Raw genomic sequence first — 27,720 nt, forward strand, 5'->3', positions numbered from 1 at the left:
CAACACAGTGGCAAAAATCAAAGAAAATAGCCTTAACATGATAATTTAAGCTAATTAAAGCACAGTGCTAGGAATGGAGGCTTTATTGATATATGAACCCCAAAAATTTTAGTCTAAAAACATTGTGAGACCAGACAACTTGTTCTCACTTGGGCTTATATTAAAGCAAGTCTGTTATCTCTGGGCAAATGTCTTGGAAATAGACAGGAAAATGTGGCTTATTATTCTGCCTATGGATGCACTAAAAATTCTAGGACTAGACCCAGGCCTTTGCCAGAACACTTCAGAATGAAAGAGTACAGAACATGCTGTTCTCTCTTTACTGGTGCTAACTTTCTGCCTCTGTGAAAGGTAATAGTAAAAATAAAAGCAGCTTTTAAATGTTGCCTTTTAAAGGTGGTATGGAAATCAAAATGGAATAACGTAGCATGAAATTAAGGTGGTTTTAAGGCTTGCAGGATAAGTCTGGGTCAAATTTAATCATAGGTAACTCTTCTGCACACTTGCAATCAATTGCAGAATTTGTTGCTTGAAAATTGCAATTGCAAAATTTATTTCTCTTTCTACATGCTTTACTATTTTTCAAATTCAAACAAAATAGTTAACTTACCTGAAAAAAAAACCAAGTTAATAAAATATGACAGCCACACAGTAACTATATGCTGCCAAAACTGCATTCCTTTGGAGAAATTCTGCTAGAAATTAGCAGAAAATCTCTGAAACAATAACTGATGGAGAAGCTACATGAGCAATCAGCACAAAAGCAGGTACAGGCTCGGGCAGAGAATTTTCACTACGTCCTGTGACAATTCCTGTCAATGTCCAAATGTTCTCTGATCAGATTTTCTCTTGCTTGAGACAAAAAAAACCCAACTCCCTACACAATGACATGCTAGAACTCGCACAAAGGAAAGTTTGAGCCTTTTATCAGTCATGATAACTTTTGCTTTTATAAAGTTGCATTAAGATAACAACTGGTTTACTACAAAAATTGACCATAGGCATTGTATGAAGAGGAAGCATTCACCCGAAACTAAATTATCTACTGTCACTTAGATACTTTATGGCACTCTTTGTCAGGTCATCTTTCTCTCATAATACATTTCTCATTTTAATGTCCCTCTTGTTATTTAGCGCTGCAAGATCAGAACACAAGTTTTCAATGAGCAAACTTCAATAAGTTTAATTTAGCACACCTATTTTTAGATTGCCTAATTTAGCACGCTATTTTTTCATTGTGCATGCTGAGAAGGCCTATAAATGTAAGGACAAAATATGAAGCAACGATAGTACTTATTCTTCTCATTCAGCTTTTGTCTGTAAGTGTAGCACAAAGATGATTCAAGTATTCAGACAGGAGCACCCACTTGGAAAGACAGTGAGCAGAGAGGACATCAGCTATTGCTTCACGATGACTATATGGAGGCATGATACTAATTCTTAACCTGAAAGAATCTAACTTTCACCTACTATGGGGCACACACATGCAGGGGAACTGCTACTCTGAAGTGACTGACACGCTCTCAGATATGTGCCTGATACATGCAGCATCATTTTTTTATTCTTGCCAGTTTGTTTCCATGACCCTGTTCTTTCTTATCCTCTACAAATTATCATCTTTAAAATCACTAGCTGTAACAGCAGACTGTTCTTACCCTGCAAAGACAACACTCTATCACTTCAAATGGGATGAGGAAGGTAACATTAATAGACACACACCACACAGAGGATTAGACACAGAGCTATTCCAGACATTTCAAGTCACCTGCACAAAATTTAGGTAGCAATCATATATTTGAATTTGATTTACCCAAATCCATATGTTTAACAAAAATCTTTACTATTTGAAATCACATACACCAGTGAAGTAAAGCAAAAGTGTGAATTAGATTTGTTACAAAACAGTGATGTGAGAACAGCAAAACCTGGTATACCATCCAAAAAACACGCTACCAAGCAAAACCAGCCATGCGCTAGCACTGAATTGGACAAAAGAAAGCCATTTCAAAATTAATCATCAGTTCAGCTTGCAAGCAGAATCACTAATGAAAAATTGGGTTGGCTCTCCATAATCTCTTTAAATTCAAATGTAACAAAACTCCTCAAAAGTCATAACTGAAGGGACACATTTATGACAGACAAGCATCAGTTTTTAGCTTCTCAAATTCCCAGTCTGACTCAGAATTGAATATAGCTCAGGTGGTATTTTTTGTTTTACTTTCAGAGAAAATGAATTTAACAGACATAATGGCAGCAGCACAGACTTATTCAGCCTGAATCCAATCCTGGAACACTAACATGCTCATTCTAGACTAAGCCTTAGGGGATGAACTGTAAAAATAGTCTGTAGGAAGGAAAAAACCAAACCCAAATGAAAAAAACAGCCACTGCCCAGATTAGGATCATTTCAGCAAGGTAATTTCAGACAGACTATCCTATTTTATGTATCAAGAAAGGTAGTAGACAAAAGGGCAGCTATAGTCCAAGGTCCCTATCATGCAGGTATTCCTACAGGCCACATATCTGAACAGGAGTGGGAAAGGGCAAAAAGGAACAGTGCTGTAAAAGCCAGCAGTGCTTCTTTTGTACAGGCATCTTCCTTAAAATCACGTAGAATATATTTTAGTTGTAACTGAAAAAAAAACTGTTGCCATGGTGAACTAGAGAGCCAAATCTAAATCTCAAATTTATTCACAATATCTGTGTTTTAAAGACATCCCAGCATCTTCTTTACCTGCCAACAGAGATCTCATACTTACATGTTTTTGTATAAGTGAGAGACTGAATTTCCCTATTTTTTTCCTTTAATTTAAATAAGAAGAAACTGCAGCCTTAGGTTCATTGCAAAGAGCATTTCAGAAAAAAATATATTGAAAGAAAACTAATTTGCTAACTTTCCAATGACTTCTGCGTGGGACCTGATTTGCTCATGATGATAAAATACGCCTTAACTACAAACATATAAACAGCCACCCTTTTAGGAATGCTACTTTCTAGGTTGCAATTAGAATTACAGGAAATGAACCAGCTGAACTCTCTGATGCTGACAAGTGGGTCAAGTTGAGATAAACCCTGCTCCCTGCAGCTCAGTTTACAGCACCCTTCAGGTGAAGAAACAAACTTCCCGTTGAACATCTCCTCTGCAGAGTCACTGTCAAACTGTCAGCCAAGCTAACGGGCAGAGAGACATGGGGATCTGATAAGGCTATTCTGTTTTCCCAAAAATTAAACCAAACAAGGATGGGTTCTGGTCTATTTGAGCTCTTATTTTCTTAGTAAACAGCCTCTAAATCACAAAATACAATAAATATCTTAGGACTGCTTTTTATGCTTTCCATTGATTATTTATGAAAATATTAACACTTATTTAAATGTGTAATAGAGTCTGACAATATAATTAAGATCAGACTGTACTTACTGGTCCCAACTAATAAAAAAAGCTGCAAAATAATTAGTAATTCAGGGTTTCCTTAATCAAGGTAACATATTTGAAACAAACATTGTTAAATGTCTGTGAGTTAAAAAAAGGATGTATAAAAGCTGTAGAGGAGTATGAAGTACCTGGAAAAGCAAGTGTTATACCTCCTAATGTGATCCTCCTATGAAAAGTTATCCTGTAGTAATTTAGGGAGACTTAAGAGAAATAACTGCTCAAAAGTAGCTCTGTTCTATAGCAACAATGCAACAGACCTGCAGTTTATGAAGCATAACCACTGGGGTTAGAAAATGTGTTCTAAGATATCTGAAGGGGAAAATTGAGAGTCTAAATAAAAGTTTGCAGAACAATGGCTATGTCCCTAAGAGTTTGTGCTGAATTGTTCAGCTTTCAAATATAAACTATTCCTCATGTAGCTTTGTTGAAATGCATACAAATTCTAGTTGTGCTTTTTTAAAGGAGAAAATAAGACATAAAAATTCACCCTTGCATGTGTAAGGGCAGAAAAGTGCCACCATATCATCTTGCACAATCACTGTCTAGCCAGATGATATTTTTAATTTAATATTCTTCTGTTAAACAGCTTGAATTTCATAACTGCATGCTGAAGAATTAATGAGGGGTTTGTTTGCTTGGGGGTTTTTGTTTGGTGGTTTGTTGTTGGTTTTTTAAAATCTGTATCTGAGCTCTTTCTCTAGAACAGTGCTAATAATGCTTACTCTTAATTCTCAGCATCTTTCACTTGAGAAAACTGCAGTAATCAAATGTTCTGGAAAAACCTTTGACATCTGGGCAGGAGTGCTAGACGATGGCACCAAAGAAGACCTTTTTTCTTCTTACTACTGTAAGCCACATCCAACTTAACAGTTGATTGTACCCATCGCAAGTCCAAGTCTTTAAAAAGTTATGCAATTTTTCCAGCTACACTCTCACAAAAGTATCCTGCATTAAGGAGGAAGAATGGGCAAATAAGTATTTCTGCATGCAAAACTGAAATTCATAAGCAGTAAGAGTGGGTTTATTGACTGAAAAGAAGCAAAACCCCTTTTGCTCATGCATTTAATATGAAATTTCAACAGAGAAATGTGTATTAAAATGCTACAGAAGGCAGCTGTGACCGGTACTTCATCCTCATTAAGAATTTGGATTTGGAATTTAAAAACTAAATATTATATTGATGATGCCCTTGAACTTCAGGGTTACAGTTTTGAATTTATAAGATATTGAGGCTTTAAGTCTCTAATTTTCTTTTACAACACCATCAAGGCCATTCTTCCATTGTACCACTTTAACTCACTGTATAAGAACATAAGATGAAAGTGTGCTTCCTTTTGAGCACTAAAGGGAGATCACTGAGGGGAAGACAAAACCAAGCCATTTTGGTTACAGACAAAAAGTGACATCAAGAACCACTTGAGTCATCCCAAGTCTAAGTTCATAATTTAGCTAAAGGACTGCACTGATAAACCCTGATTTTAGGTAAAAATAACACTGATAAAGGTAAAAGATGCAAAACAATGTTACAGCTACTACATATATTTTTAAAATTAAGACCTTAGTAGTTGATAAAATAAATGAGGTTGCTTTCCCTACCATTCCTTTATTAATATTTCTCACATTTCTACTTGCATGCTGACCTCCTCATTTATCAGAACATCAGTCTCCAAAGGCAAAAAGCCTATCTATACTAAGAGGTGGAAAAAGAGAAAATTACTCAGTTGTGCTCAGCTTTTTTAAAACCTCACAACATTTATGGTTTGCCTTATCTTTCTTAAAAACCAACTAAATATTTGCTGATCCAAAAAATAATCTTACAAGGTAACACTGTTAGCACTACTTTGTATCCAGAGCAGTAACTTCTTGAAAACAGAACTCTCAATCTTTTAGAGTATTTAATATTCCATATGTAAAGCAGATTTGGTTGTGAAAAACAAGCCACATTTCAATATTTATTTGGGATTATGTTTCAGATTATTTGGGATTCTGAACTATTCAAGAAAAAATAGCATTTCCATATTTTCAAGACGTGTAAGAATTACAAAGAAATAGCCTATTATTTTTCCTAGCATTTAATAAAAACTCAGCTCAAAAAAGGGTTAAAGAATGCCAAATAACAGTTTTTCTTAATGTCTTTTCTTATGAGCTTCACCACATTCTCCAGGTTTTCCGCTAAATTCTTTAATACTTTTGTTATTGAACCTAGTTATATTTTGGCCAAAGGGGTCAATGACCAGGATAGGTAATCAGCCTCGTGGTAAATGACAAACCTATTGGGGATGGTTTCCTGGGCACTGGAAATTTTCTTATCCAGAGCAAAGCCTCACTAGACAGGACTACAGTGGCCCACAACGAGATTTGACCTGAGAGACACTTCATGCTCTGTGTCTGTGTGTGTCTATATACAATAAATAGATACATAAAAACGGCAACTATGATAATCTCACTGGTGTGCTGCATTCTCCCAAAGGCAAGCAGAACAGAAAGGCTCTCTGATTGCCCAAAGTAAGAGGTATATTCAATACTCATGTAAATAATACTGTCTGACTATTGAATAATAAGGCATCATAAAATCAAGTTTTTTCTGTTGCTCCCGTTTGCAAGTCATCTTAACATTAGCTCCAGCTTAACACTACTTCTCTTTCCTGCATTTGTGGTCTAAGCAATTTAATCTAATTCCTCCAACTCCTGTGAGATACATTTTGTGATGTCTTTTGCAAATATACCACAACAATCAGCTAGTCAGTTCTAGCTTGTGACCAGCATAACACAGATTTTGGGCTCATGATACAATTTTAGTACAGACTGTGACGAGAAACAATATTTTTAGTATTAAATTAAAGCATACATGCATATAAGTCTTTTCTTTTATACTGTACTTAGTGAGTGCAAAGCATCTTTACCTGACAGAGCATCTTGTGCTTCAAAAAATGTGCTGAGACCTCCTTTCACATAAGCTAGACTCCCTTCATTTTTCTTGTTGGCTTGTTTCTTCAAATTCACAACAGCCGTTTTGAGCTGATCAAAACTGAAAACAAACAAGAAAACCTCAGTGATGTTCAAATAATAGTCAGCTAATGAATAAACAGAACAAAGTACTTGGAAAAGAAAGCATATTACTTTCAGAACAACTATTAAGGGACAGTTAATTGCTAATGAGTGTGCTTTTCAATAATGTCAGCGCATTCTTAGTCCAAAGATCTTGGTTTTTTAGTTTCAACCCTAAATGGAGCTGCTATCACTTGTGATGGAAGTGATTTCTTTATAATACAAACTAGTCAAGAAGTTTCTTCTGAACATGCAATATTGCTTTTACTTAACTGTCTGTACTATATTAAATAGGTGACAGTACAATTCACTACACTTAGTACATGGTAGATTAACTACTAAGGTGTTAGAAGTCTCTTTAGTAATGATATTTAGCTCTGCAGCTTCGCTCATAACTCTTTCTCACTTTTGTTTCTGAATTCATTAAATATTTTTATGTTGGTTTGGACATACAGTTCAAAATTGAATACCGTATTAGTGCAAAATAAAGAAAAGCTAAACAGATTCCTGCTTTATGGAAGTATGGTTTCTATATGCAATCTACTGAAATATTTGTGAAAGACACTTCATAAAGCAACATTAATTGCCAACTCATCATTGTTGTTTGTATGGTAGCTTTCTTTTTATCTTAGATTCGTAATATTTCTCAATTTTTGCCAGTTTACATTTGATTTCACATCTGTATGTTCTGCAAGCACCTGCAATTAATTGAAAAGTCTTAAGTTGTGAATAAATTTTCATTAATTGTATATAATTATTTTTTGTTGATGATGATCAATATGATCTCAGTAGTTATATTACTGAGTAAACTATAAAAACACCACCATGAACAAGTTCAGAACTACAAATACAGCACATGATTTTCAACCTTAAAGTCTTTCCTCCTACCTGCATGCCAAAGCCATCTCCCCAACACAACAGAATTAAACAACAAACTGCGCTACACCGATGCGAAGAGAGGGATCAATGAAGTAGAAAATTAAGACATAATACAATTCCATGAATATTCTGCCCATTTCAAAAAGAGCTGGTAGAAAAAGGCACATTAAGAGTACAAAACAAAGTTTAGCCCTGGCAGTGAGAAGGCTATCACCACCTGCTGGGAGACAAAGAACACTGGTGTACTTAGAAGCATGTCTCTTTTCATACTGATGATGACACAACATTTTGCCTAATTTTCTGTTTCCATCTGCTGGACAGAAATCACATTACTCATCACCTGGACTGGTCCACTTGGGCATATGAGAAGTACTTACCAGCAGCATTTTCAAAGTAATAAAAATCTGTACAGCTCTCCTTTTAAGCACTGTTTTATGTTATCTGATGATTGAACAGTGTGTCAAAATAGTTTATTTATATTTGTCAGGATACTGCCAGGATTAAAAGAATTAGTAAAAAGGATGTTATACTGATTTCTTAAAAAGAATGTCCTTCATGGAAAAAACAGACATAAGCTAACCAAAATGTCAGTGCACCACACATTTACCATTTCTGATAGCTAAGGTTATGTAGAGGACAAGAACTAAACCATTGCTGTGTTTCTGGAAAAACAGAACAAATTATATGGGACAGATAATTATACAATTCCAGAATATTTTTTAGACTACACATTTTGAAATGGGAAAGAAAAAAAAAAAACACAATCAAAACAGTTTTGCTGCTTCTTTACTTAAAGAGATACTTATAATTAGATTCAAAACATGGCTGGATTCACCCTGCCCTTTGAGCATTTATTCCTGTTGAGTTTTACACTGCTCTTGAACCTTCAACACTAAGATTTGGATTTCATAAACCAATATAAATGGAGCTAATATGCAAAAAACTCCAGATTTCGTTTAAAAGTACAATTTAACACTCTTTATTCCATTGGATGGAGGAGATCATTACTTCAAACTGTTGACATGCAAGGATGTAAATCTATGGAATTCTTTTCAGCAGGAATGATGAAGTACTTAAGCTGATAGTGGACAAAGTGTTAAATATGTTTTCTCTTTTCTAAAAGCACTTAACTCATTCAAGCTGTGTAGCCATCGACATTTATACACTCCTGGGCTTGTGGCTCAGCTCTCACATCTTTCCTTTAGCAGTGGCCATAGCTGGGCAGAGCACTTCAACTGCAGCTTTACCAATGTCAAGCAGAAGAATTATCTCCATATCTCACCTAACACATTGCTGCTGAAGATGATCACCCCAAAAGATGACTTGCACCAGACAGTCAACTGTTACAAACACTGGATTGTCTTCTGTATGACTGCTTTCCAATCCCAGGTGTGTGCTCCTCCTACTTGCCTTCCCCACACCCCTCTGAGTCTTGAATTCAACTACTTCACAATTGCTACAGCCACTGCTGCCACTGGTTATCACATCCCCTGCCTTGTCTGCAAGAATCAGATTTAGAATGTAGCACCCCTGAAGGCCCACACTGTCGCTATGTTAGAAGTCATTCCCAGAACTCCTCACAAGCCTCCTGGGATTGCTGCCCCTCCTGTAAATATGAAGGACATTAAAGTCTTGTACAAGAGCCAAGGTCTGCTCTCTGGAAACTTCCCCAAGTTGCTTAAGGAAGACTTTCTTCACTTCCTCATGCCACTGCAATGTCACCCGTTCCAGACTCCTGAGAAAGAGCTCAACCATCCTGCTCCATAACAGAGACCATATATTTATTCCAGCTGTTATTCACATGAAGGTCAAGTCCCTCTCTTCTTTCCTGGGTATCTTTTTCAGGTGGCCTCTTGCTGTCCATCACAAAATACTAGGTACATGAGCTATCCCACTTTATTCCAGTAGTATATTTGTCTAATCCCACATGGAGCCGTCTCTTACTTTTTTCTCAGGCAGCACAAGAGTGTGTAAAAGCACTTGAGGTTAGACACTTCCAGCTAGTTTTGTAACTACCTATAGCGCTCTTAATGCCATCATTGAACCCACAGGTAGCACTCTGTCCCTTCATTTAACTGCAGGCTGTTATCACCATCCCTTGATATGCCAAATTTGAAGTTTTTGTCACCAAAGTGCAAACCTGCTGACGAAGATGCTCCCACACTCTCACCCCACTTTTTCAAAAGAATTCCATTTCTCACTGGTAGTCTTTGTCCTTTAGTCATGGATCTGGCTACGGAAGTAAGAAGCGCTTCCTTTGAAACCACGGGTACAGCCATGTGTCCCTATCACCTGACGCTTTCCCCTTCATGTGTAAATCAAAGGGAAGACCTAGGCTCCCACATTCTCCACTGTTGTCCCCAGTCTGCAATCTGCCTGCAATCACTCGTGGTCTGTTCTACATCTTTCTTGGCAGTGTCACTGGTGCCCACATCAATGAGCATCAAAGTGGCAACAGTCCAACAACCAAACATCAAGAAAATTTTTTACGAACAGCTACATCAAAAGCTGTTTGCTCTTTACCACTTAATTATCCCCTCATTTAAAGAAAAAAATTCATGATCCCCAAAGTTATCATATTCTGACAGACAGAATCAATTTGGAATAACTCCTCTTAGGTATTTGATTTCAAAAGATGCTGTCACTATACAAGTATTAGGTAATAATGTTCTCTTGCTGTTGTTCTGGCTCTTTGAAGTACCATCATTTTGAGAGGAAATTTAAGTATTTCCCAAGTAGAGTAATGGTTATTTCTGGAGCTCCAAAACCCAAATATCCTCCCACCCCCAAAACCAAGAAGCAACCCATATCTTTTTCCACCAGTAGTAAACAATATTAAATCAATTAGTAAAGTAGTATTTCTCTTTAAAATACTAATTGGAATACCCAGCTGAAAACAACAAGAAAACCTCATTTTCTCTATTAAAAATGGCTTCCAGTATTATCTGAACACAAGCAGATAAAAGTTTTGGAACTCAGTTATACATGCAAAAATACATTTATATAATGCGTTCATGTAACTACATACTATGAACTGTATTTCTGAATCAAAATCTTAATTGTCAAGATTTTAAGGGATTTACCTCAAAGATCCTACTTGCTTGTCCAACTTCTGCTACTACAGCATTTTCCACAAGTGTTAACTACAACCTAATTGATACTAACAGTTTTAGTCATCTGTTCAGCGCCCATAACCTGTGTCTCTGTTCATGACTTAACACCTGGAGTTTCCGCTCAAGGCCATACGAACTTCTTGATTCCTAAAGCCTGAAGAAAGACAGCTTCCATCTGACATGGGGGGACAGGGATAAACAACCCCCCACTGCCCATCATAAATTAGGTCTGGTTAAAAACAAGGTCTTTCTCAGAAGCACATTGAGCAAACTGGTTGATTTAAGCTGCAAGCCAAGCAGAAACACCAGAGACAATCGTGACTACAGTTCTAGTGCTGTAAATGCAAACCACCATTGACACATCTTCTGCATAATGAAATACCATCAGTGACTTGCCTTTAAAACAATTGCTTATATGATAGCAACAAACCTTGTTGTCGAATGATTCTCAATCAGGTACCAGGCAGCAGAAAAGTTTTCACTTGTGAAATCAGCGCTCATCCCAGGAAAGAGTGACTCTAAATCTTTTTGAGGAAATCTGCCCCTGAAAATGAATATTCATTTCTTCAGTGAAACATAGTCTTGTGAACAGTTTACAATTAAAAGAGTCACAAAAAACCCCAAACTAACAAAGCCCAAATCATTTCCCTCTAAGATGGAAACATTAACTTGTGTCTCACCTTGAAATTAAAGCTGCTATTACAGACACATGTAACATGACTGAGAAAGACTGAAATCTAATCTAAGTAAAACTAATTTTACCATTTTGATTTCACCACTACGCATAAGACAGAAATGTTGTCTGTACAAAATATTTCGATTTAACTTTAAAATGGCAGGACATCAAAAGTTTGACAGCTTGTAAGTGATCTCACACAATTTTTGTCTATTAGTTCCTGAGCAGCAGAAGTCACACAGAAACATGAAAGGGAGATACACAGAATACACTTCCATTATATACAAACACTGAAAGAAATACTGAGTTAAAATAATTCTCTTGCAAAACAGAATACACTGTTCACCATACACAAAACAAAGGAAAAACAGGCTTATCTCAAGTGACAGCCAGCAGGTTTTGTTAGTTTTTATTAAGTCTTACAAATGCATAAAGAAAGCATGCAAGCCAATTCCTTGTGAAAACAGATTCTCTACAACAGCATTTTAAAACTACAAGTAGTTTCTAAGATACTCATCTAGAAAATGTATTCCATTTACTTTAAGTCTGTGTAATAAAAATATTTAAAGCACTTTTTGATGAAAACATGACAACCTTCATCCCTCAGTCCAGACACACACACAATACTTGGCCAAATTTGTTCCACCATGCACTCAGTACACCACCAGGTGCACTCCCTCCTCTCATCTTCACCACCAGCTGCATCCTATCTTCAGAGACTAATTGTGGCAAAAAAATTCACCTTTTGTCAGCCTTAAATGGGTCAGTCAGTTGGACTAGATGGCCTTATGTCCCTTTCAACTAAAATATTCTCATCTATTTCAAAAATTTACTATGTCACTTTTGGATCACAACATCCAACTCAAAAGACAATGAGGTCCCTCTCTGATGCTCACAAGCGAGGTGAGTGCTGCTATACAAAGTATACTGTATGCAAATGAAAATCTGCCATACTTTGCATTTGACAGCAAACTTGGGTGGGAGTAGAAATCCAGAATCAGTTCTAAGAATTACATTTAACACATATGAAAAGCCATTTAAATGGACACAAAAGCAGTGATTTGTTAGTTTTAGTTTTTTTCTGTAATCTAAACATGTTTTAAGATAGCTGTTTTTATTACAAAAAGCTAACAGCAGATTAAGTGAAACAAATCTAAAGGCGGGCACATTAAAAAGTACAATTATATAGAGAGGAGTTGTTTCCTGGAAGTTTCTTTTCATATCCAAATGGCCATTAGCACAAGCAGGTACAAAGGACCTACGTACATAATGACATGGTACAGAAGTCTTTCATCAGTAGCACCTGATTACAGCAGAGGCATGAAACAATACTTTCTACAAACCAGAAAAAAATCAAATGAGAGGCAAGGAAAAGTGATGACAGATATGAAAAGTAGAGATACAGGGAAAATAGTGTGAGAAACAAATGTAGCCAACAAAAATGAGGGTCCCAACATTTGTCTGTGTTCAATGAAAAAGTGATGATGTTAAAATAAAACTTTAAGACATAAGTACTGAGATTCAGGTTTTTCAATGACCTTAAATTTCATGAATGACAGTAAGCAGAAAATGCTGACAGATGTAAGAAGAAGAAGAAAGTTTCAATTTATTCTTCATTTAAAGACAATTTAGGATACCTCATTTTACCCTCAAATTAGTCAAATTAGTGCCCAGTAGGTAAATGAACTTGAAGGATAGTACTTCACATGTGATACACAGTACAACTGTACAAAAAAGCATTTATATTAGATCCACACATGGTGACATCTTTGTGGACAACTGCACTTTTAATGCTACAAAATAAACCCAAGAAAACAAATTTGAGTTTTCAAAAGAGACTTGGACATTCTGTGCAAGCACTTTAAGTGAATGCAATCAATAACAGAAGCAAAATTTCACTCATATTTTCTGAATTTCCATGTATGTTCTCCGAAACCAAAAGAAACAGATGTAACACAAAAAGCACACACACTCAAATATACCATTACCAAATGCTACTCATTACTGCAGGTTTGTAAGAGATATGCATGACAGTTTAAGCTTGTGCATGAGCTATACAATTCCTACGGGAAAAAACGAAATTATTTTGTAATTTATATATATAGAGAAAGATAGACATGTAATCAATTACTGCAAATGAATCTTGTCCACAGACAGCAGGACAGAAATGAAGGAATTTTTTTTCAGTTTGATGTTTGACTGCCTTGAAAAGTTATTAGGAGCTTTTTTCCAACAGATGTATTTGTGTAGAACCATAAATTAACAATGCTTTTATCTGTGCAGACATATTTTAGACATAGTCACAACAGACCAGAAACATGAATGTGAACGTGTGAGGTATGTTAACAATATGTTATACTCTATGGTTTCATATCCTTATTTTTATCATACATTTTACCAGTAGTTTTTCCACTAAAAGATATGCTACAGCTTGCTACATAGAGACTTGCTACAGCTGTCTTCAAAACAAAGTGCTCACTAAAATGCTCAAACTGAAAGCAACTGTATTTCTAGAATGTCTGGCCAGATGCATCTAAAAAGAGACTGACTCCACATACACACAAGTTTGTTTCATTAACTTCCATTAGTAAATTAAATAAGTCAGTTTTTGGAAGTTGTTCTCATGAAAACTTGCTTACCGTTTACTTATAAACAAGCCCATATGTGACTTGAGAGAGTATTTCTGGTTTATTCTTTTCAACATTACAGGGTGAAGATGAACTAGTAGCAAAAGCTTAGATCATGATGACATGCAATTAAACTGTAAATCATTTTTCTGTTGACTTGCTTATTATACAAGAATCACTTCATGAAGAATACTTAATCATTATTAAAAAGTAATCACTGTAAAAGAAACTGGGAACCACAAATTGAATCCACAAAACCTCAGAAAAAGAACAGTGAAGCTTACCACCCTTGACAACCCTAAGTATTACACTAACTTTACAATTTTAACAAAGGTACACATACTGGATTTGTACAGTAGTACTTTCTGCTAGGCACACTATATTACCTAAAACAGAACTAGATATGATACTAGATCTATAGTTAACATTTTAAAATAGTCTTTTTCATCCTTCAGCAACAATTTTAAATACAAAAGAAACCGAGATTTCACACAGTGGTTATATTAATGAGAAGTATAATAAAAATACATTTGGTTACAAGCCACTATACACTTTCACTTCCCTCAAACACATTTTGAGTATAGCTAATACAATCATACAACATTTGATGTGGTGGTCCTTGCTTCCCTGTAAAGGCCACGCACATTAACTTCGGATTCAAAACGTGGAGTACAATCAATTCACTTGTGCCACAAGTGCCCATCAATAGAAGTCCCTCTATGCACTACCCCACGCTCTAGGTTCTGTATAGCCTAATAGCCATAAACCTAATTTAACAGCACAGGATACGTGGACCCTTAACAAATTCTTCTACAGAACTTGTGCCCATACAAAGCATTTATACTCTCCAGAGATTTGTTGAAAATCTCCATGGGGAAATCACAGCCTCCAAGCAGTCACAACCAACTGAGAGCAACAGGATGCAACAGATAGTAATTAACAAAGCCTGACAAGAAATGCAGCTTAGCAAGTTGTAATTTTTTTGTAAAAATTGTTTTGCTCCCAGAACTTCAGAATCTCACAGTAATAACTTCAGCATATATGACAATATTTGCAGTTTAAAGGTGGGTCCCAAAGCAAGATCCAGCCACCACAAGGTAACTTGAAGCTCAGTTCCACAGAAGTATACAGGGCAAAAGGAGCAACTTTAAATAAACACAGATTCTGAATAGCAACCAGCATAAACAAGCTCCAGCTAGAGGTGCTGTACACTCCCCCCCTCTGTCTGGTACCATTCAGACTCCTTGAAGCTGGCTTTGTACCAGCTGTACTGTGTTAATAATGCATGCAAAAAGACCAGCGTAAGGGACACTGGTGTAGACTAAACACGACAAATCAGAAGGTGTTAACAAAGGTCTCTCCAACAGCAACAGGACAAGGGTGCACTCTGGCGATTCCTCCCTGGTAGCACTGGGTTCATTAGAAATATGAAAACAAAGTGGCAACTGTATTTTAGAGCTGGCAGAACGTGGTAAGAGAAATCCACTAAGAGATTATAGGCTGGCAGCTGCAGCTGATGCATCAGCCTAACAAACAGTAAGTGCTACTTTATTTTTTAATGTCATAAAGCTAGGACTATACTGGAACTCTCTTCTGCAGCTTTCAGAATTTTTTTGCCTGCATCTCTGTGATCAAGTTTCCACACGCCCATCATATTCAATGATGAAATTTACTGCATTTCCATACAAGCCATTTAAAAAGAAACATCTCGGCCTCCAGAAACTGTTTTCTTATCTCATGTATTAAGCTGACGTTTACCATTAGGTGGCAGCGTAAGATCATCTGCTTCCTTCTCCCAGATGAACTGTTTTGGAAGCTGGCGTGGGAAGAGGAAAGCATCTGTATTGAGTGGGTGGATACAGAAGTATGTGGAATGTACTTAGCATGTCAGCCTTTGCTTTCATGTACGAGATGGATCCACCAGAGTGACCTCTGCTACATGCAAAACAACAAACACTATTCAAAAATTTTCTAACCACCACTAGGTCTGACTGATGTTACTGTTCTGCAGAGAATGAATTTTCTTAGTCTGACAGAGTAGTAAGAGGAGTCAGGGAACCCTTGGTTAAACAAGCACTTGTCATGCAGGAGGGGGAAGTATGCGATGCATCAGAACAAGCAATTCATTCACAAATCTCACGTAGATCTAAATTTTCCATCAACATATTTCAGCCAGTGTCTACAAGACACAATCTCTCCTAGAATGATCTTGTGTTACCAACCTGCTTTGGTAACAGCTCTAAACTGCTAAAACCAACCCAAGTACTGCCACATGGCTGCTAAGGTCAGAATTTTCACACCAAGTTCCACATTTCTCTGACTGAGACAACTACCCTGCACACTCTTTTTCTTCCTGCAACCTATTTCAGACTTCTCCTGGAAAAGCTGGCAGCCAAATGCTTGGACAGGTGTATTCTTCGCTGGATTAAAAACTGCATGGCCACACCTAGAGAGTGGTGGTGAATGGAGTTACCTCCAGCTGTTGGATGGTCACTACTGGGATTCCCCAAGGGTCAGTACTGGGACCAGTCCTGTTCAATACCTTTATCAATCGAATGTACTCTAAAAAAGTGTGCAGATGACACCAAGCTGGGTAGGAGTATTGATCTGCCAGAGGGTGGGGAGGCTTTGCCGAGGGATCTGGACACACTGGATTGATGGGCTGAAGCCAGCTGTATGAGGTTCATCAAAGCTGAATCCTGCTTGTGTCACAACAACCCCAGGCAGCGCTACAGGCTGCGGACAGAATGGCTGGACACCAGCCAGGCAGAAAAGGACCTGGGCGTGCTGGCTGACAGTGGCTGAACATGAGCCAGTGAGTGCCCATGTGGGCAAGAAGGCCAGTGGCATCCTGGCCCGTATCAGGAATGGTGTGGCCAGCAGGAGCAGGGCACTGACTGTCCCCCTGTACTCAGCACTGCTGAGGTCACACCTCTAGTGCTGTGTCCAGTTCTGGGCCCCTCAATTCAGGAAGAAGATTGAGGTGGTGATACGAGTCCAAAGAATGGCAGCGGAGCTGGCGAAGAGTCTAGAGAGTCAGCTTTGTGAGGAGTGGCTGAGGGAGCTGGGGCTGTTTACCCTGGAGTAAAGGAGGTTCAGGGGTGACCTTACTGCTCTCTACAGCTGCCTGGAAGGAGGTTGTAGCCAGGTAGGGGACGGCCTCTTCTCCCAAGCAACCAGCAACAGGATAAGAGGACACAGCCTCAAGCTCTGCCACGTGAGGTTCAGGGTGGACATCAGGGGGAATTTCTTCCCTAAAAGGGTTGTCAGGCATTAGAATCGAGGTGGTGGAGTCACTGTCCCTGGAAGTGTTCAAGAAATGGCTGAATGGCACTTGAGGATGTGGCTCAGTTGACAAGGTGAGGATTGGTCAAAGGTTGGACTTGATGACTTTGAAAATCTTCAACTGTAACAATTCCGTGATTCTATTTTATGATTCAATGTTTCTGTAAGTGTTCCTGGTTACCTCTGCATAACACAGTCAGAAATACTCCCTGGGGAGGAAGGTGGCATAGACCTACTTTCCACTGAAAGTCAGCATACAGATAGTGATAGGACGCTAAAGCTTTGTATCAGTCTTTACCCCATACCGAAAATTAAAAACTAGAACTCAAAGATTTTAAATAACTATTTTCTGGTGGGAACTGAACACCTCACAGCATACACACAATAGGCACTAAGTTATAGCAATGCCAAAAAACCCTTATCTGATTGGATGAGCTCTGTGTTTCAGAAGATGAATGAACAACTGCTAGGAAGGCAAGAGAACAAACATGTGCAAACACCCTTCTACAAATACATTTGTGACTTCAAGGGTCACAACCACTGAAACACAAGAACCAGCATGTTCAAATTTCATTACAATATAAATTACTTTTTTTATTAGCAAGTGAGATTCTTAGTTATATGACACAAGAACTGCAATTAATTATTATTAAATATCAAGAACTTATCAGCCAGCAATATACTTACTACTTGCTAAATTTGCAGGCTGAAAGATGATGGCCTGAACATTATGTATACATGTAGCACTTAAAATATCTTGACTACACATGTAACATTTAAAATATCTTGATTATGTAAAAGAACAGCCAGGAGGATGACTGCATATACATAGTTGCTTTTTTTGCAACCTTGCAACATTTGAAGATGAATATGAAAAGACAATTCCAGTGTGTATTTTGAGTATATATATGTTACTCCTACAATATATCTATAGGCAGTATTCTAATTATTAACAGAATGTCAGACCCACTATTACATATTTCCCTTAATTCACAGTTCAAACCTTTTTTCACTTAAATCTCAGTCATTCCCAATTAAACTCCAATCTTCAATCTACTGAGCTGAATAACTTTTTTTTGTCCCTGTGCGTGCCTAATAATTTAACAAAATGCTGTACTGAAGCTCTTCTGTTCATTACTTACAAGGTCTTTTTTCTATTATTTCAAGGTCTCATTTGCAGCAGCTTGAAAGCATCTACCTGAATGGTTCGCAAGCTACAGTTAATTTCTAAACACATTTTAATTGGACAAAGTACCATAAGAAAAGGTTTAAAAATCCACAAAAGGAACTTTTAAAACCAAGCATAATCCATATTAAAAAAAAACAAACCAAAGCAACAAAACCCCTCCAAAAAACAATGAACTCATTCTCATGCTGCAGCTTGTCTTTTCTGTATCATTTGCTAATGCCTGATGACCACTTTTTACAGGGAGGGCTTCTTTCTCTTTCAGTCTGTAGTCTAACCACCTTCCTCTGCCTTCTCTTCAGTGTGCTCCTATATAGTTTATTCATATTCCATTTTATCACATCTATTTTTCACTGCTTTTCTCCCTGAGCTTCTTGATTAATGTTTCTTTTGTTTACCACTATTTGCACAATTCAAGGTGCTCCTTTCTCTTCTGTGTCAGCCATCATGCTACAACGACTGTAAATCCCACCAAGTCAGACCAGTGCAAAATGCTTCAGCTTCAAAATTAAAATACATCCCAATTTGTACATGTTTAAAGAAAAAGTTCAAAGAAGCCAAAGGTATGAAAAAAAGAGAGATCCATAACGTTGCAGGGTCCCATCTGCATACACAACAGTATTATTAGGATCATATTAGGATGTCTTTCATTTTAAAGCATCCTAACAATTTTTATCACTTCTAGTGACAAATTATTCCCATATCTAGTAATGGTTATTGCTACTTTTTTGCTTATTCACTCTCTTTCTTGGTTTACAATTGCCTTCTTTCACTACTTTGTACAACTTCTCAATATACACCCATCACATACATAAAGTATTTGCAAACATGTGAGTTTAGTTAAACTATATGGTATTACAGAGTTTTTTATGGAAGTAAACATCACATTGCTCCAATTTATCAAGAAAATGATGAAAGATTTTCCATTGAGAAGGCACTCTTTAATTAAACCCAGAATGTTCATCTATAGTCAGAACTATTAACACTGCGCTGTCAACCATAGCACGAGGGCAGACCAGGCTTTTCCTCTCTTTCCCCTCTCCACAATTTAACCCCTCAATTCCTCCACACAACTACTTGTTATACTGATCACTGTTCCATCTCTCAAACTGGTGCTTGCCATAATCTTCCTGCTTCACCTGCAATGAACCTGGGAGTTCAAGAACAATGAAGTAGGCTTGATATGCTTGCCCAAAGATTTCCTAATTCCCTCCTCCAAAAGGTTATTTCCTAGCTGTATTTACATGTTTCTGATTATTTCTTTTCACACAAAACCAGATGTTTCAGTAATACATTTTCTAATGCTTTCAGAAGAAACATTTAAAATATAACATGGTTGGTTTTCTATTTAACAAACATCCAAATAGGTAACTCTAAATTAAGCAAATCCTAAACTGATGCTGCTGAAGTTTTTATATGATAATTCTTAATCTATCATATTGACAATGTCTTAAGTATAAGAAATATTAATTTTGGCTATGAAGTCAAATACGGCATTAGAAGTTTTGTTAATATCAGAACAAATTAAAAGTAACTGTGTCATAACCTCTGTATTTATAGAAAGACATATGGTGAGAAGACTATGGAGTGAGGACTATACAACAGAACAAATTTTCTTGACTTAAATCCCAGATAAAATATTGCAAAAGTTGTTGCAGGGTTCAAGAAATACAGAATTAAAGCAGAGAAAATTAGTTTTAATGTCAGCCAGTCACAACTGCTTCTTACAATGTCTGAGAACATATATAAGTTTTGAGATTAAGTGTTTCACTGGAAAAAGTAACAAGACAAAATTAACATATCACTATTAACATATCATTTCAAAGGAGACTTGCTACAATAAGATTGATTAAAACTTAGCTTTATGCAATAGAATACATCAAATGGATTAAAGAACAAGTTACAAAAAAAACCAGAACCCAAAACAAATCTATGGAGAAGGAAATGTGAAAACATTGGTAGGTAAAGTTTTACCAGAGCCCAAATTACTCTTTCATCAGTATTTGTATCATCACCAATAACAGCTTTATCACTAGTAATTTTTTATAAATAATTGGTAGGAAACAAACACTGTCATCTAGAATGAGAAGACAGACATGTCAAGGAAGGAACAAACACAGAAATACAGGCAAATGCAAAAAGATACAGTTAGAATAAAGGAATCCTGGCCATGCCTACAGAATAATGACCAACCATGCCAGCAGCCAAAGTAGTGACTCAAAGAAAATCAGCTAACAAAGTACTCAATACTAGTTGCCTGTGCAGCACAGTGGTAAAAACGATTATTAGGTTTTTAATTTACAAATAGGGGAGGGAGAGTGGAGGAGTGACAGAAAGTCTTCTAGTAACACACTGGAATATTGTCCATAGTATGAAGGTCTGCATTTTTCACGGATTGGAAAACTGAGGACATGAAAGAATTATCTGCCAGAAGTTACACCAAAGGCTAAAGAAAAAAAGAGATAAAATCTCCATCTTATTGCAAAAAAAAGGCTTAGGACTTTGAAAAGAAAGAAAAATATCTATTCAAGCTAGGAAAGAAATGCCAGAGGCTAGAAAGTGACGTGGATCCACTAGAAATTCCATACAGATTTTGGGAAAGTGCAGCTTTCTCATCAGAATAATTTAACAATGGACATTGCAGATTTTTTCCAATGCACTGCCCCTCACAAACAAGAGTATTCAGCAGATGACACCTTAGTAATAGTTTAATTTTAAATCACCTTTTGTTTTGGAGAGCTGACAGATGTACTCCTAATACTATTTCTAAGAGTTGGGCAGGTTTAAAGAGTGTCCCATTTAAAGATACCTAATTCCATTTATCATTCACTATAAAGTTTCTATTTCAGGAAAAAAAAGTCATAAATTCCACCATACTTAAGAACTAAAGTAAAGACGACTGTGGGCTGGAAAACAGTATTAGTATTTCAATAAAATAAACTAGCTGATGTGGCATAATAAATCACATTTTACAGTGCAATTTTAGCAACAGATAGCAATCTAACATCCTTAAAAGCCCCATGAAACTCAAATGCAACAGTAGGTATTCCATAACTACAAAATATAAATCTGAAGCCTTAGGTTATTTAGCAATCCTCAAAATCTAAACATCACTGGGGTTCAATATATCAGGCTTTTAGATTATCTACAGTTCTAATTGATGATCCAAAATAGGGGATTATGGAGCAGGATACAATGTACACTAACAACTCCGAGTACCAAATAGAATACTAGCAGCTACTAGATGTATGAGTTTTTACATCCTTCCCTGCCCTGAAAACCATTAAACTTCCTTGGAATTCACAAAGACACATATAGAGAAAACCACTAAAAAGGTGGATTAAAGGCATTTGGTACTCACTTGTCTATCTCAATACCAAGCGGATTAGCCGGACGTAGGGACAAGGGGGGAATCCCTTTGTTCCTGTCAGTGCGCATGTCATAATAGTTCATTTCATCCACCCAGACAGCAGACTGATCCAAGATACCTAGAGAAAACAAAGCACAGATCCTTAAAACAACAAGGGCAGTCCAGCACCATCAACTTCTAACATACTGAATTAATTTGAAAAATCCTGATAAATATAAAATGCATGCCTAGGTAATATATTGAAAGATAAATGGCAAAACAACCTGGATGCAATTATGCTAAATTATTTTATTATAGCTGCTGAAAAGGTATTCATGGCTGGGCATCAAACATTACCCTCTTGCAGAGTGCACAGTTTCACGTACATTAGGAGCACTTGCCTGACCACAAAGTATTAGTATTTTCATTCCTGCAAGTATTTTGGTATCTATCCAAATCTTGTTATCTGCTACTTTCAAAAGAGCAATTAATTGAAAGTGTTCTCATTTGCATATTTTAGGGAAGATTCCTCTTCTGCCCCATTTGCTATCCAAAAGGTAACTGAACTTTGGCCACACACCAAGATAAATGACTTCAAGGACACAGAACTGGCTTTGTTTCCAATGCCTTAGCACAGACAATGCATAAAGGTGAGGCACAATATGTCCTGGAATCTCAGCTGAAAATGAAGCCAGTCATACCCTTGGCCTTGCCCACCTTTAACATACCCATCAGATACTCAACACCAGAAATTACTCCATCCCCCCACTTCCCCATACTTTCAAATATGAATTCTCCTCTCTCATCACCAAAAGCTTCCCTGTACAACATTTGCACTTACACATTTCACCTTTCTATTATTAAGATATTAGTGCACCTTGGGAGAAATTACATGTTATTTAACTGTCACTGAAAGGCTGAGAATAAAAACCTAAACCAGTTCTTGTGGGAGCTCCTGCGTTAGAAAAGATAACTATCCAACTTCACCAATGAGGGGTTCTGAGAGAAACATTTTCAATCCACAGGGTATTTAGACTGGATTCTAGGTTAAGCAGAGGTCCTAGACTGCTTGGCAAAATAATTTCAATGGTTAAACATCTCATGAGAAATACTTAAGACTTTTTGTTTTGCAGGATGGTTTGAATTACAAATAAGAAATGGCACTGAGGACTCAACTTTCTTTAAACTGCTAGCTCAGGATTTAGGTGTAAAGCTCATGAGCTGGCTCAGATTTTGTATTTATCTAGTACACTTAAGAGTAATTACTGGATCTGTTATTAAATTTTTAAAAATTTTAGAAGTTTAGTACTATTCCTTAAAGAAAGGGCTACTTTTCATTCATCACTGAGGGTTTTATCAAGACATTGAGAAAGGATTCATTTTACATATACCCTGAGTTTCTCTATAATATATATACTTGCACATTTTATTGATATACACTGCATTTTCTAAACAACTGAAAATTTTCCTGAGGTGGATCCATTTCAAATATACATTTTATAGAAAGAGGCATTCAGTCACGTATTTGCTTAGCAAAGAAAATAGACATGGATTTGAACAAGAAATATACCTATTTTTTCAGGTTTAAGCAGTTTGAAAGAAACAGTTGAAGTTCCTTTGCCACCAGACTTTGTAGTAACAATAATGTCTCCCTTGTCATTTTTAGCCTGTCCAACTCGACACACGATTTTACTGGCAGACATCCATTCTGCAGTGAGGAGACAGTTGTGCCCACAGATTGTTAAGCCTGGGAAAAAGGAAAAAAAAAAAAAAGAAATATACTACTGTGAATAGAAGTGTCTTTTGAAATTCTGCAATGCAAATTCATTTATGATGCTTCATGTATTTTATGTAAATATATAACCCTTCACCAGTCCCCTACAGTCAGTTATAGTCATGGAGTCACAAATACATTTTTCAGATGTTTCCTAGGTGACTGCAGGTATTTTGTCCCAGCAACAATTCACGAGACACAAGCAGTGCTGTTTGAAATTTATTTTAATCTCTTCCACCACTTTTGGGCTAGTGTGACTTTTACTTAATGTAGTACAATAGATTTTCTGTCTGCAAGACACTAGAGAACTGCTGCTCAGTATTGTATTTCTGTGAAACTTCCTCTAAAAGCTGCACGCAGCAAATCTTTCACAAGTTCAGTCTGTATGACTTGGCACCAAAAAAAAAAAAAGAAGATGCTGTAAAATATTCACAAGGAACAATGTTTCTTCAACTTCATTTGTTTAGCAGTACTTCTGTGGACACAGAAGGCTGTTAGGGTTGAAGTAGTATTAATTCACAAATATTCTGTCCAAATCTCTCCTGTACAAAATCCACAATGCAAGATTGATTCTGATGAATAAACTGCCCTTGTTACATGGAAGAATGATCATGTAATGCTCATCTATTCCCTCTTCTACACTTTCTCACAAGAAGGATGACAGGAAGGTCTTTTTTCACAGAAAAAGACTGTGACAAAATATGTCAAGCTTTAGTGTTCAAGAACACCTCTTACAATTTAAGAGTCAAGGTGCACCTTAATGTAAGGTCCAAGACTTCCTGAGATTTCACATCAAATTGGTCTGATCAAGCCAAGAAATCACCAACCAGCTGATTGGTTCTGGTCAGATCAGGACTCTGGATGCTGGAATAGATGGATTGTTTTCTCAGATCTAGAAGAACAATTTCCATATTCCTAGCTGGAGTTTTGATGTCCTGAAGAACTGGCAAGATCCTAACTGCTCTAGTATCTAATTTGGAGAACAAATTCATTACATTCTTCTTAAATTTAACACCCGTAGCTAGAAACATTTTACCTTATGTCCGAAAGGACAAGGCTGTACTAGTGTGCTGGCTGAACTGGAGCATAAATTTGTCAGGCAGAGCAGTTTCCCCCCTGTTGGCTTGCCTTTTGTTTTTAATTTCTAGAAAGCTCTGACCAATTTAGAAAATACTTAGAGACAGAAAAGGGTCAGCATATGTGGCTCAGTATCAAAGCTTCACACTTATTTTTTCTCACAATTTAAGTCTCTGACATGACACAGCAGACAAATTTGGCAGTTTTCATGGCTGTCAGACATAAAAATGCATTACTCCCTGCCAAAAACTATCTTGAAAACAAAATAAAAAAAATAAAAAAAAATGGAAAGGCACTGAATCTTATTACAACTGAAAATAATTTTACTTGAGAAAGGACAGTAGATTTGTTTCTTAAATGTTCTTTCTGAATTAAAGGGGGGGAGTGGCATGAAATAGGATATACAGACAAAAAGACTTAAAATAAAAACAGTATTTTGGTTATTTAGTAATAAAATTTTAACCAGGTCAGGTTTTAGTTTAAAGAGGGAAAGGAAAAAGCCCATACATTATGATGCATATTACATATATGCAATAATATAACCTTATATTATATTGTTATAATTTTACATCTCTTACTGTTTTATGCTAGCATCTTCTCTAAAGGAAGAAAGATTGTGATAGGAGCTAACAGAAATACTTTGCCCAAATGATTCATACAGACGTTTTCACCACGTATTTTCTGAATTCATGGTTAAATTGAGCAATACTTTAAAATCCAGAACTAAGCTATAGCAATTTAGTAGCGTAAAAAATATTGAACAACTGTTTGAAGATCCTTGTATCAATTATTGTCTACTCATCAGAGGTTCCAAAAGCTCTCAACAGAGCAAGATCACAAGGTCCAATACTTCTGAAATGGCAGGAAATGGCCTTTGCCTGTATCTTAAAAATGCAAAAGAAAGTTAAGTCTCTATCAACATTTTATATACCACATGAAACACAGTAATGGCACAACACAATTTCTAAAACAAATAAAGGCATGTTGAGGGAGAAGTTTTGATAGCACAGTTACCACATTTCTTTCTCCAGAAATAGGAAACTTCCCTTTAAATAATATTTAATTTGAATCTGTTGCATGGTACAAAAGAGCTCAGAGAACATCATTCTCAACTTCTAGTTTTTATGTGCCTTTCTATAAATAGGCATAAGTAATACTCCTATCGAGACTTTCTGATTTTGGTTAAGCTTACATATCAACAATTTTACAATGTCTGAAAAATATAGCTGCAAATGTCTTAAAAGACAAACTAAACCTTGAAAACACAAATGCTACAGGTACCTCCTGGATTTGACATTTTGTACCATGAGCTATAAAATTAAAAATAAAAAGTTTATTTGGTTTCAAAGATACAAAGAGATTACCAGAAGGCTCTCTCCTAAATGAAACCAAAATAATATTCTTCTATTATGTGATACTCTGTTTATATATAGAAAAAAGTTTCTTGCTTTTCATTTTATACTAATGCATCTCAAACTTTATATAAACTTTATAAAGACCTCACTCAAACTCTCATGCCTACAAAGAAAGCCTCACTTTCACAAGTATTTCCATTCAAGTCACAGGGAGTATTTACATGCCTAATTTAACCATTAAAGAAATCTTTACATATCTGGGGCCTTAGTTACTTACTGGAGAAATCTGACAACTGAGCTAAGGAAAAAATAAGGCAATGCATTATTTATTTTTACCTCAAAGCCTAAAATTATTAGCAGCTGTGTGTTACCAATGTTACTCTGAAAGAAATATAAGTAGAAATATTAGCAGTTGGTCAGCTGAAATACTGAGGTACAGTTCAGGACATGTCTTCCTTCCAAGAATGTAGCACTGATCATTTCTAAGAGGATCATACCAATGAACTAATGAGGCTATTGAAATACATCAGCCACACAAATACACAGACATATACTCACCCCTAACATCATCAGTTATTTGAGGATTTCTCAATATGGATTCTATAGTGTACTGCAACCTCATCTAGCAGCTCAGGAAAATACTACTTCCCCTTTTGAGAGAGAGCAAACTGAAGTGAAAAACTGTAGTAGCTGATGCTTGGCCATAAAGCTCATTGTGGTGGCCATGAATGGAATTTGTGAATCTTGGTTTACAGCCATGAAGTGAAATATTTTTCCTAGCAAAGCCAAACAAAATTCCAATGGCCTTCAGAGGAGTCGTGATTCCACAACAAATTAGACAAATTGTCTCTAACATGACTACTGAAGTACACATAGGCATAACTTAAAAAAGAAATAAGGGAAATTCCAGTAGTTATAGTTAACTTGGATTTCCAGAAGATTTTATGGAGTCCTTCTAGAAAGGCTTAAGAAAATGAACCAGCTATAGGATACGAACCTCTAATGGATAAATAGCTCAGCAAGATAGAAACAGGGTTACAGTAAATGAAGTGTTTGAGGAAAGTTTCCACAGGGTTTATGACGGGATCACTTATGTTCAGTACATTTATCAATTACAAGATAAAGAGGTTATAAAGCTGGCTGATGATACTAATTTATTCAGTGTGAAGACCATAAACTGCAGAAAAATGCAAGCCAGAACTTATTAGACTGAGTGGATGCACTGTAATTCAGATGCTATAATACAACAGCTGAAATTCAATGAACAAAGACAAGATGCATGCAGGCAAAACCTTAAATTCACAGATGGCAAGCTCAAACTAACAACTAATCCTCGTGCATTTAATTATGGAACTATAGTAGGCAGAACAACAAAAACATTAGTTTGATTCTTAGTAGGAGTTATACAGAAAACAGAACTCTACGGACAAAATACAAACCAAAAGTGAAAGTTCAGTATTATGCCACAGGGCATTCGCATCCTGAACACTGCATGCAACCAAGATGTGTCACCCATGACTAGTAATGAAATGAAAAGAAATTTGCTGAAGAGTAAGAAGAAGGGCCAAGGACACATGCAGAAAATTTAAATAAGCTATGATGTTTCAGCCTGAAGAGGAAGCAACAGAGCAGCAATGGACAAGCTCTGTGACCAGGAGAATCAGTGAAGAGGTCTTGTCCCCTCCTTCAACAAAAGAGCTATGATAATTCAAATGAAATTACCATGTTAAAAATCAAAACAGAAATGAAAAGGGTTCTTCATCTATTTTGTAGCGAAATCACTGAACCTGCTTTGTCATAACTGCTACAGATACACAAACTGACTTTACACTAATTCAAGGAATAGCAATCCCCAGGGACTTTCTGAATACACTGAAAACACTTCTGACATGAAAATTTCAATGCAGAAATTCTCAGT

At 36.6% G+C, this 27,720-nt stretch overlaps 1 protein-coding gene across 2 annotated transcripts in view; it reads right to left on the reverse strand.

Annotated features, from left to right (window-relative positions):
* Positions 1-27,720, reverse strand: part of EXOC2 (exocyst complex component 2) — a 128,008-nt gene that overhangs the window by 85,790 nt on the left and 14,498 nt on the right. For both annotated transcript variants that reach the window (XM_082291326.1, XM_082291327.1), the window contains exons 3-6: positions 23,167-23,343; positions 21,609-21,735; positions 10,904-11,017; positions 6,337-6,461 (exon numbers count right to left, since the gene is read on the reverse strand). In XM_082291326.1, coding sequence (XP_082147452.1) covers positions 6,337-6,461; positions 10,904-11,017; positions 21,609-21,735; positions 23,167-23,343 — 543 coding nt within the window. The remainder of the gene's footprint in view (positions 1-6,336; positions 6,462-10,903; positions 11,018-21,608; positions 21,736-23,166; positions 23,344-27,720) is intronic.

This window comes from Coloeus monedula, assembly GCF_965178545.1.
Source record: "Coloeus monedula genome assembly, chromosome: 1".
NCBI lineage: Eukaryota > Metazoa > Chordata > Aves > Passeriformes > Corvidae > Coloeus > Coloeus monedula.